This window comes from Coptis chinensis, chromosome 7 (assembly GCF_015680905.1).
Source record: "Coptis chinensis isolate HL-2020 chromosome 7, ASM1568090v1, whole genome shotgun sequence".
NCBI classification, from domain to species: domain Eukaryota; kingdom Viridiplantae; phylum Streptophyta; class Magnoliopsida; order Ranunculales; family Ranunculaceae; genus Coptis; species Coptis chinensis.
This window is the reverse complement of record NC_141462.1, coordinates 17,131,621-17,142,917: the sequence shown is the minus strand read 5'-3', so window position 1 is coordinate 17,142,917 and position 11,297 is coordinate 17,131,621. Positions and strand designations below refer to the sequence as shown.

The 11,297-nt window shown below is 32.3% G+C and overlaps 1 protein-coding gene across 1 annotated transcript; it reads left to right on the top strand.

The window, feature by feature from the left end:
• The first annotated feature begins 1,122 nt into the window (after nt 1-1,122).
• On the top strand, nt 1,123-6,341 carry LOC147486328 (zinc finger CCCH domain-containing protein 40-like). The gene is made up of 4 exons (XM_086570783.1): nt 1,123-1,307; nt 3,070-3,339; nt 4,096-4,319; nt 5,184-6,341. Exons 1-4 carry the CDS (start codon nt 1,203-1,205, stop codon nt 6,118-6,120), a joined length of 1,536 nt encoding a protein of 511 aa, XP_086426909.1. The 5' UTR covers nt 1,123-1,202; the 3' UTR covers nt 6,121-6,341.
• Nucleotides 6,342-11,297: the final 4,956 nt, after the last annotated feature.

Here is an 11,297-nt window from a genome sequence, read left to right as displayed (position 1 = left end):
TTGTTTATTGCCTACGTTAAGTTTGCCTAAAGAGGGAGAATTTACGCAGGAAATAAAACATTTTTCTAGGGTGGCAGTTGGCAGCTTTTTAGGATTTAGACTCGTAAATTTGTATTTTTTGTTGTTTAGATCAGGTTGGGATATAAAAGGGTGGCACCACACCCACATCCCACCCATACTGGAATCCATGCCCTTCATGACCATCATACACTAATACACTATTGAGATTGATTTTGTTGAAAATGACGAAAACCATATCCTTATCTTATTCATATTTCGCAAAATATCACGCAAAAATAATTCACTATGTCCAAAAGTCTTTGATTTTGTTTTGACTTGAGTTTAATTATTCGAAGACAACAACTAAAAATATATTAGCAGTGATAGAGTACTGATGGACCTTGGTTGTAGTACTTCTTGGGGCAATACACACATACCTATGCCTGATGAGTGGCTTAGGTTCTCCCGCACACCTCTGTTATGCACACAGTAGATTTTCTCAAAATATAAGTTTTGTCATTTAACATTTTTACATTTTTGAATATTTGTTTGTTTTTTGGAGGGGTAAAATGGTAATTTTGCTATTTTAAAAATAGTTTTTTTAATAAATGTGTGAGCTTCGGTGGGTCCATGTGTCGGGAGAATAATTTTAAATGTATAAATTAATAAAAATAAAAAAATAAAAAAAAAAAAAAAAAAAAACAACTCCAGTGGATACCACGTGCATAGTGACTAGTATAGAAAATAGATTTTGGTCATGTATGTCATAGAAGTATTTTGGTAAGTTCATTGTTTTTTATTTTTTTGTCATTTTCTATGGGCAAAACGGTCATTACACTATTTTAAAATCGTTTTTAAAACTGAATTTCAAAATTAGACAAACGTGGCTATAATGGTAAATTCAGACTCTTAAAATAATAATAACAATAATTTGTTTATTTATTTGTAAGTTTTTTTCAATTGGTGGGAGTGTTTTTTTTTTTTTTCCCATAACCGCCCTACTTATATTAATAATCAAAAGCATCATAGGTTCAATTGGTGGGAGTGGGAAAATGCAACAGGGCTAGTACAATAGAAACCTTTATGTCTGATATATAGAAAACCGGTAACGAAATATCAGCAACTCAAACAACCGAGATTTAGTTTTTGAAGGCAAAAGTCTCTAATAAGTAGTAGGGCTAAATTTGAGTGGTGCTCTGAAAATGGCGCATAGATTGTTAAGAGATCCAGAAGCCGATGGATGGGAACGTTCTGATTTCCCTATTATTTGCGAATCATGTCTCGGCGACAACCCTTACCTTCGGATGGTAATAATATCTTCTTATTTACAATCATTGTTTTTCTTTAATAGGGTTTATGTATTCATATTCGATTCTGGGATGCTTTTTATCTACTCTCAGGAGCTTCGGCTTATTTTGTCTTTTATTGCAAAAGCAAAACCTATCTGATTATATAGAGTTATAACTTTAATAATTACATTGCTGAATATGTTAGTTACATAGAACACAATCCTCTCTTAAACCATACACCATGATGGCATGATCTATTTCCATAATACCGTATTATAGATGTCACTAATCAACGTCTCTCTAGCTTTAAGTTTAAGAATTATTTTGCTCTCTTCTGTCTCTATCAGTTTTCTATCATTGTCTTATCAATCTATCATTGAACAATAATGAAAATAAAAAAAAAAGAGATCTTATCTATATTGGTATATTGAGTTTTCATAGAGTTAAATTTCTCAATAGAATTCGCTGAAGTTGTGAAATAATTCTCGAGTGAGACCTCTTTGAGATAGAAGTTCCGGCATTTTGTAGTAATCCCTTTCTCTCTCCTACTTTAGCTTTCTCTAGGGTTAAAAGTGCGCCTAGCAAAACAATCAGTGAGATGGAAACTAATAATTTGTGTGCCCTCAAATAAGATTAGTAGACTGAACCAGATGAATGGAACCTTCTGATTTTCCTATTATTTGGGGATTGTGTCTCTGTGACAACCCTTATCTTCGAACGATATTACTTCTTCATCTTCTTATTCACAATCTTTTATAGGGTTTATGTTTGTTATCTATAGCTAATTTGAATGAAAAATTGTGAAGTGATGATTGGAACTTGGAAGTATATGTTTTTTTTTCATGTTAGGAAGATGTAAATTTGCAACATATGTTCTAGTTTCGGCTTGGGACACAAAGCAAACTTGTTTTACTGACGGATTTTGTTTTTTATTGAATTTGGTGACTCAAGCTTAAATTGGCTTAGGAATTTGTGTTTGTGAGCTATTGTGTCAGCCATGATATTGGTTTTTCTTCTGGCTGCTGGGATTAAGCATCGTTTTTAGCTTCATTTAGAACTTGCTGAAAGCAGAAGTAGGTTTGGTAATTGCAAACTTAGAAGCCAAAGAGTCAGGAGTAAGATTGGCATCAACTATTCATATTCCATAATTCCGAATTGTAGATTTCACAGATCAACTTTTCTATAGCTTTTAGTTTGAGAATTACGTTGATGAATTGCTCTGTACCTGACGAAAATATCCAACTTCTTCTTGTATCACATAATTTCTCTTTTGGCCTCTGTCTGGTTTGTTGGCACTTGGTTTCATTGGTTTCACATAGAACAGTGTCGTAGGAAAAGGAGACCTGACCTTGAGTTCTATATTGGTATATTGAGTTTTCATAGAGTGAAAACTCTCAATACAGTTCATCAATTGTTAATACAATAAAACTGTGGAATGGAATTCTTGAGAGAGACAAAAGTCTGGTAGTGAGGGAGAGGTGGAGGTCACAAAGGATATGTAGAAGTTACAAAAAAATTGCATATTGACATGTAGTGAGGGAGAGATGTGGACTTATCTTTATGTTTTATCCTTTTCATTTTGAGTTGTTGTTGGAAGCGAAACGTAAGTTTTCTATGGATCAAGAGAAGCTTATAGCTATATTCATCAAACTTATGTAGTGAAAATCATGTGATCCAAATTCCCACCCCTTCTTTGCTTATATAGAGTTTGATATTATCTAACATATTCATTTTTAGAAATTACTAATCTTTGTTTGTATTCCATGTCTACCTCATGCAGACAAAGGCGAATTTTGATAAGGAGTGCAAAATCTGTACACGACCATTCACAGTGTTTAGGTGGAGACCAGGTCGCGATGCAAGGTACAAAAAAACGGAGATTTGTCAGACGTGCTGTAAACTTAAAAATGTGTGCCAAGTTTGCCTCTTGGATCTGGAGTATGGATTACCAGTACAAGTTCGAGACACTGCACTTGCTATCAATTCCAATGATTCCATTCCGAGGAGTGATGTCAACAGGGAATACTTTGCAGAGGAACATGACCGCAGGGTATGTGGATACTGCTTTTCACCCTTTCTCTTATAGCATTTAGACTTTTAGTCTTCGAAATTTTGTTTGTAGTCTCTGTTACCTGGATACATTAAAGTAGGCTTGGCGTTCTTGTCTGAAATGTTATCTCAATGCCATGCTGGAGACATATCGTGGTGTATCTGGGTAACGTGGGTATTAGCTGAAGCGATACATAATAGGATGAGAAGCAGATTTATACTCACAATAACATGTGTGTTTGCTAGGGAGTCTAGTCTGGCTGGTTTGGATACAAGGAGATTAGCTTAAAGAGTGTCCTTATTACTACTCGTTGGTATCAGATTCTTAACTGACTAATGAATGGGACGTTCCTGAAATGGGACTAGAGCTAGCTACTGTGGTTCTTTGTTGACAGTCACTCATCACAAAATTTAGGTTTTGGATTTTGAACTCCTTACCTTTGAAAGCTGGCATTTTATTTATTTATTTATTTTTTCTTAAAAAGAGTTTCTACCTAGTCTCTCATCAACTTCATGTCCTTAGTCTTAGATCCTTTAAGCGGTATGCCAATATCAATGCTTAGTTGGTCAAAGTATGTTTGCTCTTGTTGGGTGAATTTGGTTTTTCTCTTAAATGAGCTAGGCATTATCTGTTGACTTATTCGTTTTACATATGTATCATGACTAGTGTTATTAATAAAAATATGACAGTGTCATTGTAAATGGTTCACTCCACAGGTTTTCTTGGAGCTTATTAATTCAAATGATTATTTTACAGGCTAGAGCTGGTATTGACTACGAATCCTCATTCGGTAAAGCGCGCCCAAATGACACTATATTGAAACTTCAAAGGACAACACCGTATTACAAAAGAAATAGAGCACATGTGTGCAGTTTCTATGTTCGAGGTGAATGCACAAGAGGTGCTGAATGCCCTTATCGGCATGAAATGCCCATTACTGGGGAGTTATCTCAGCAAAATATAAAGGATCGTTACTATGGGTATGTGTGTTTGTTGGTTACTTGTTTTACTTCCAATTAACCTTATTTCAAGGTACTCAGTCATGTTTGTTTATGTGTTTATTACTATTGCATCGATAAATGTCTAGTTATATTTTTGTTTTGTGAATTTCTTACAAATATCCTTTCTAGATAAGTGACTGAAAAGCAGTTGATACTTGTAAGTTGTAACCATGCATTATATTATATCTGCTGTATTACAAACAGATTCATGTATTTTTATATGACAAATGGTCAATATTGATAAAGATCTTTACATTCATAAGATTGACCAGATACAGACATTTTCGTGCTATTCAGAGGAATCATTTTCAATGATCTATACAAAGGAATACAAGGATGCACATTATAGATCAGCTATTGGAAGAAATAATTAAACTAACTGAATGTAACTTTGTAAAGAAGCATTCACGTTGAATGCATTTGATCTCTCTCTCTCTCTCTTATGATCTATTGCATGTCTTATTTAGACTTTGCTTCCTGGTCCTCGGAATATTAGTATATTACATGTGTTTAGCAATTCTCTACTTCACTGACATTTTCCCTTTATTGGTATTTATTCTACATGATCAATTTTCTTGTGTATATGAAATATCTTTGGTTACATTTGCATTATTTTTTAACTTTCTTTTTTACACTCTTGACATTTTCTTCAACTTAAGTTTCAATCTATGCTGTGCCCTCAATGAGTTTGTAGTCGTGAAATTTATTTTACTTATCAGCTTTAATTTACTTAAAAAAAAAAGAAAAAAAAGAAAAGAAAGAAAAGAAATATATGCTCTTGATGAGGTTAGAGTCGTGAAGTTTGTAGCTGCATGGCTCTGACCTTTTTCCTGGTATGTGCAGGAATAATGATCCAGTTGCAATGAAGCTTCTGAACAAGGCAGGGGAGATGCCGTCTCTTATGCCCCCTGACGATGAGAGTATTAAGACCCTTTATGTTGGTGGGCTTGATGATAGGATTACAGAGCAGGATTTGAGGGACCACTTCTATGCTCATGGTGAGATTGAGTCTGTAAGGATGGTGCTCCAACGTGCATGCGCATTTGTGACCTACACAACTAGAGAAGGTGCTGAGAAGGCAGCAGAAGAGCTCTCAAACAAACTGGTCATAAAAGGTCTGAGACTGAAGCTGTTATGGGGAAGGTCACAGATTGCGAAGGCAGAGTTAGAGAACCATGATGACGAGGCAGCAAGACAGCAGGCCCTGGCCCATGGAGCAATGCTGCCAAGGGCAGTGATATCCCAACAGCACAGCCAACATATCCAACTGCCAGGCACTCTGGAACAACCACCACCAATGCACTATTTCAACATTCCTCCTCCCCCGCTTGAACGCGGCTATTATCCATCAATGGATCCTCAAAGAATGGGTGCTCTTGTTCCATCTCAGGAAGGGACAGGCAATGCCCCCAGTGGCTCAGGCGAGAACAAGTCTGGGTCGGACAAGCAGCCGCAGGTTTTCCCTTACCATGGTATGCCACCACCCCAAGGTCAGTATCCACCGTTTTACCCACCATATGGATATATGCCGCCTCCACCTCCCCAACATTACCAGTCATACCCTTACCAGCATGCAATGCGTCCACCAGCACCCCATCCGACAACACACCTTTACCCAGCTGGTGCACCAGGCTCATCTCAAAACCCCCCGTCTGGTACACCAAGTTCATCTGAAAACCCCCCGTCAGGTGCCCCAAGTTCATCTCAAAACCCCCCGTCTGGTGCCCCAAGTTCATCTCAAATTCCCCCGGCTGGTGTGGTGAATGCATCTCAAAGCTAAGAGTTTGGTTTGGGTCATCTGCTGCCATTGTACTTGAAGAATGTTGGATTAAGGTTTTTTGTTGTTGGATTGACAGTACTCAAGGATAGCCCGCAAAAACAAATTATGATTTTCTTTTAGCAGTTGTTATATTTGCTGTTGCTGTTTTGTTGTACCCCCTCTTTCACTGGAAAAGAAATATTCAATATTTTCTTATACATTTCTGATGAGGCTTGCTATTATTTGTAAGATTTTGTTAGATTTTGCATCCAATAGTACTGAACGTGGGTACCTCTAATATGGGAATCACATATTCTCCAACTATAATCTCCTCCATTCAGAGGGTATAAGATTTCATATTTGTGTAGAAAGTAGTTATCAATCAAGCTCCTAGAAAGAATGAAATTGTATTTATATAGGTATTTGTTATTTGTTATTGACGGACCCCAATTATTACAAGTGTGTCATTAGTCCCAAAAAGTCAAAAAAAAAACAAATCCTTAGATATATATTATAGCTATACCATCTTGGCTCTATTTTTCAAGGCTTTAAAGAGACTCTAATTTTTTCTAAACTCTATTACTAATTATAAAAAAATATGATATAAATAAATAAACAATCTCATCTAGAGTTTCACAGAATATCAAACTTTTTCTAAAACATATAGCTAATTACGGAAAAAAAAAAAACTAAATTGCAAAAAATAATATTTTCAACCAAAAACGATTTTCCTAAAATCCTTACGCTAAAAAGAATAGTTTCCACACTAATCTCAGACGAAGTTTAACATAACAAAGTTTTTTTTCTAGAAAATGATAATGAAACAATGAAAGAACAAATAAAAAAATGAATTGAGTTGTTTGAACATTTACTTTATGCATTTGTTAACCACACATGTAACTGGAAAAAAAGGGAAAAAAAATAAACTAATAATAAAATAAGTAATAGTGTACACCAAAAACAAATAAAATTGTATTGTATGCAATATATACATGGGCATAACAAATAAAGTTGAATCAATTTGAGGTGTAAAATTTAGCCATAGTTAAGGATTTCAAAAACCACATGCCACAATAATTACGATATATTCTAATTAAATTTATGAATTTTATAATTTCCAATTTTAGCGAATAACGAGATTCAGTTAAAACGGACGTTGGCTTAAATAAATGATATAACTATTAATTTAGTTAAAATAGACGTTGGGCTTAAATAAATTATATACCAAACCAAACCAAAACAAATTACATGTGGAAAATTAAATTATATAAAAAATAACATCACAAAATATATAATAGCAATTGGAAAAAAAACCCCAATAATAACAAATATTTTCAAATATATATAATACTGCATGAAACTAACGTCAAATAACAATTACCGAAAAACAGAAAACTAGATGCAAATGCATTGAACTAACCTCAAATAATATTTAACAGGAAATCAGAAATTGGATGCACATGCAAACATTAAACTAATAAACTAATTTTAAAAATTAATTAATGGACAATCAGAATATTGATACAACTGCATTAAACTAACCTCAAAAAATAATTAACGGAAAATCAAAACTTTGATGCAAATACATCAAACTAACACCAACAAATAATTGTCGGGAAATTGAAAACTGGATGCAAATGCATTGAACTAACCCTCAGAGATTAAATTACCGGGAAATCGGAAATTGGATGCAACTGTATTGAACTAACCTAAAAAAATTAACTAAATTGCAAAAAGCAATATTTTCAACCAAAAACGATTTTCCTAAAACCCTTACGCAACAAATAATAGTTTCCACACTAATCTCAGGTGAAGTTAACATAACAAAGTTTATTTCTAGAAAATGATAATGAAACTATGAAAGAACAAATGAAAAAAATAAATTGAGTTGCTTGAACATTTACTTTATGCATTTGTTAACCACACATGTGACTGGGAAAAAAAGAAAAAAAAAAGTAAACTAATCATAAAATAAGTAATAGTGTACACCAAAAACAAATAAAATTGTATTGTATGCACTATATATATGGGTCTAACAAATAAAGTTGAATCAATTTGAGGTGTAAAATTTAGTCATAGTTAAGGATTTCAAAACCACAGCCACAAATAATTACGACATATTCTAATTAAATTTATGAATTTTATAATTTCCAATTTTAGCGGAATAACGAGATTCAGTTAAAATGGACGTTGGCTTAAATAATTTATATAACTATTGATTTAGTTAAAGTAGACGTTGGGCTTAAATAAATTATATATCAAACCAAACCAAAACAAAATACATATGGAAAATTAAATTATACAAAAAATAACATCACAAAATATATAATAGCAACTGGAACCCCCCCATAATAACAAATATTTTCAAATATATATAATATTGCATGAAACTAATGTCAAAGAACAATTAATGAGAAACAGAAAACTAAATGCAAATACATCGAACTAACCTCAAATAATATTTAACGAGAAATCGAAAATTGGATGCACATGCAAGCATTAAACTAATCTTAAAAATTAATTAATAGACAATTAGAATATTGATACAACTGCATTAAACTAACCTCAAATAATAAATAACGGAAAATCAAAACTTGAATGCACATACATCAAACTAATATCAACAAATAATTATCGAAAATCGGAAATTGGATGCAAATGCATTTAACTAATCCTCATAGATTAAATTATCAATAAATCGAAAATGGATGCAACTGTGTTGAACTAACCTAAAAAAAATAACTATAAATTGGAAACAGGATGCAAATGCGTGAAACTAATTTTTACAAATAATTAACGGGAAATCGAAAACTGGATGCAACTACACTAAACTAATTTCAAAAAATAAATTTGATGCAAATGCATTGAACTAACCTCAAGAAATAATTAACGGAAAATCAGAAATTGGATGCAAATTCATTGAACTAACCTCAAACAATAATTAACGGGAAATCAGAAACTAGATGCAAATACAACCTCATCGAATAATAAACGAGAAATCGAAAACTGGCCGGATGCAAATGTATTAAACTAATCTAAAAAAATGATTAACGGAAAATCAAAAACTAGATGCAAATGCATTTAACTGAGTTTGAAGAATAATTAGCAGTAAATTGGAAATTGGATGCAAATGCATTAAACTACATTAAAGAATAATTAACAAGAAATCGGAAACTGGATGCAACTGCATTGAGCTAACCTCAAAAAATAAATAACAAAAAATCATAAATTGGATGCAAATGCATTGAACTAACTTCAAAATATAGTTGTGTTATATGTTGTGGGAATGTCTCGATAAGTATAGTTTTGCATTTAAAACGGTGTTTATCTAATCTTTTTTCGTATAATTGGGAACACCTTGCTATTCAAGTAGCTTCAATATGAACTTTATTTTATTAGACAATTTCATAAAACTTCAATCAAATTTATTTTATTAAACAACAAATGAAGTTGAAGGGTTTTATCAATGGCGAGTTATTTTTTTTTAATAGAGAGTACGTGTGGTTTTCATGTTATAAGAAATTTGGATGAGTGAATAATATAATATATGTATATAATAGTTATGCATATATAGTTGAATATATTTTTCATAATAATTAATATGACAGGACCCGTTCGTAGATAATTTTTGAAGATCCCACATACTAAGTCAGGTATATAATTTAAATAATAATTAACAGAAAATCGGAAACTGGATAATGTTTGATGATCAAATATAGTAAATCAAGCATAATTTATTTTTATGTCATGTTTGCAAAGACACTACATATGGATAAGTAGAAAGTTGGTATTACACACCACATTGGATAATTAAAAAAAAATCGAAAACTGGATTCAAATACATTGAAGTGAGCTCAAAGAGTAATTAACGGGAAATTAAAATTTTTATGCAAATGCAATAAACTAAACTCAAAAAGTAATTAATTAGAAATCGGAAACTGGATGCAACTGTATTAAACTAACGTCAGAGAATAACTAATGGGAAATTAGAAATTTGATGCAAATACTTGAAAAATATTTAATTGTAAATCGGAAACGGTATGCAAAAATGCATCAAACAAACCTCAAATAATAATTAACGATGAATCAGAAACTGGATGTAAATGCATTGAACTAATCTCAAAATATAATTAACAAGAAATAAAAACCAAATGCAACTGCATTGAACTAACCTCATAGAATAATTGCCGGGAAATCAGAAACTACATGCAAATACATTAAAATAACCTCAAAGAATAGTTAACGGGAAATCAGAAATCGGATGAAATTGCATTGAACTAATTAAAATCTCAAAACATAAATAATCATAAATCATAAACTAGATGCAAATGTATTGAACTAACCTTAAAGAGTTATAAATGAAAAATCGAAAGTTGTATGCAAATATAATGAACTAATCTAAAGACTAATTAACGAATATAGAAGCATAAAAAAATGGATGCAAATGCACTGAACTAACCTCAATGAATAATTAACGGGAAATCATAAATTTGATGTAACTGCATTGAACAAACCTCAAAAAAAATAATTAACGGGAAATCGAAAACTTGCTGCAAATGCATTAAACTAACCTCGAAAAATAATTAATGGAAAATCAGAAATTGGATGCAACTGCATTGAACTAACCTCAAAGAATAATTAACGGAAAATAAAAAACTATATGTAACTGCATTAAACTAAAATCATATATTAACTAACAGGCCGGGAAATCAGAAATTGGATGCAATATCCTTGATGAATATTTAACGGAAAATCAGAAACTGGATGCAAATACATTAAAATAACCTTAAATAATAGTTAACTAGAAATCGAAAACCGGATGTAACTACATCGAACTACCCTCAAAGCATAAATAACCGGAAATTGATTGGAAACTAGATGCAAACTAACTTCGAAAAGTAATTAACAGGAAACCAGAAACTGGATGCAGATGTATTAAACTAACCTCAAAGAGTAATTAATGGAAAATTGGAACCTTAATGCAAATGCAATTAACTAATCTCAAAGAGTCATTAACGAAACATTGAAAACTAGATGGAGCTGCACTGAATTAATTTTAATGAATAACTAACGAAAAATCGTAAACTTGGTGCAACTGCACTAAACTAACCTCAAATAATAATTAACGGGAAATAAAAACTTGATACAACTACATTGAATTAACCTCAAAGAATAATTAATGGCAAATCAGAAACTAG

What these genes read in the sequence shown, in the direction of transcription:
- LOC147486328 (XM_086570783.1), top strand. Translation starts at nt 1,203, where the DNA reads ATGGCGCATAGATTGTTAAGAGATCCAGAAGCCGATGGATGGGAACGT. An exon ending in ACAACCCTTACCTTCGGATG is followed by an intron (nt 1,308 to 3,069) that starts GTAATAATATCT and finishes TACCTCATGCAG; the next exon opens with ACAAAGGCGAATTTTGATAA. An exon ending in ATAAAGGATCGTTACTATGG is followed by an intron (nt 4,320 to 5,183) that starts GTATGTGTGTTT and finishes TGGTATGTGCAG; the next exon opens with GAATAATGATCCAGTTGCAA.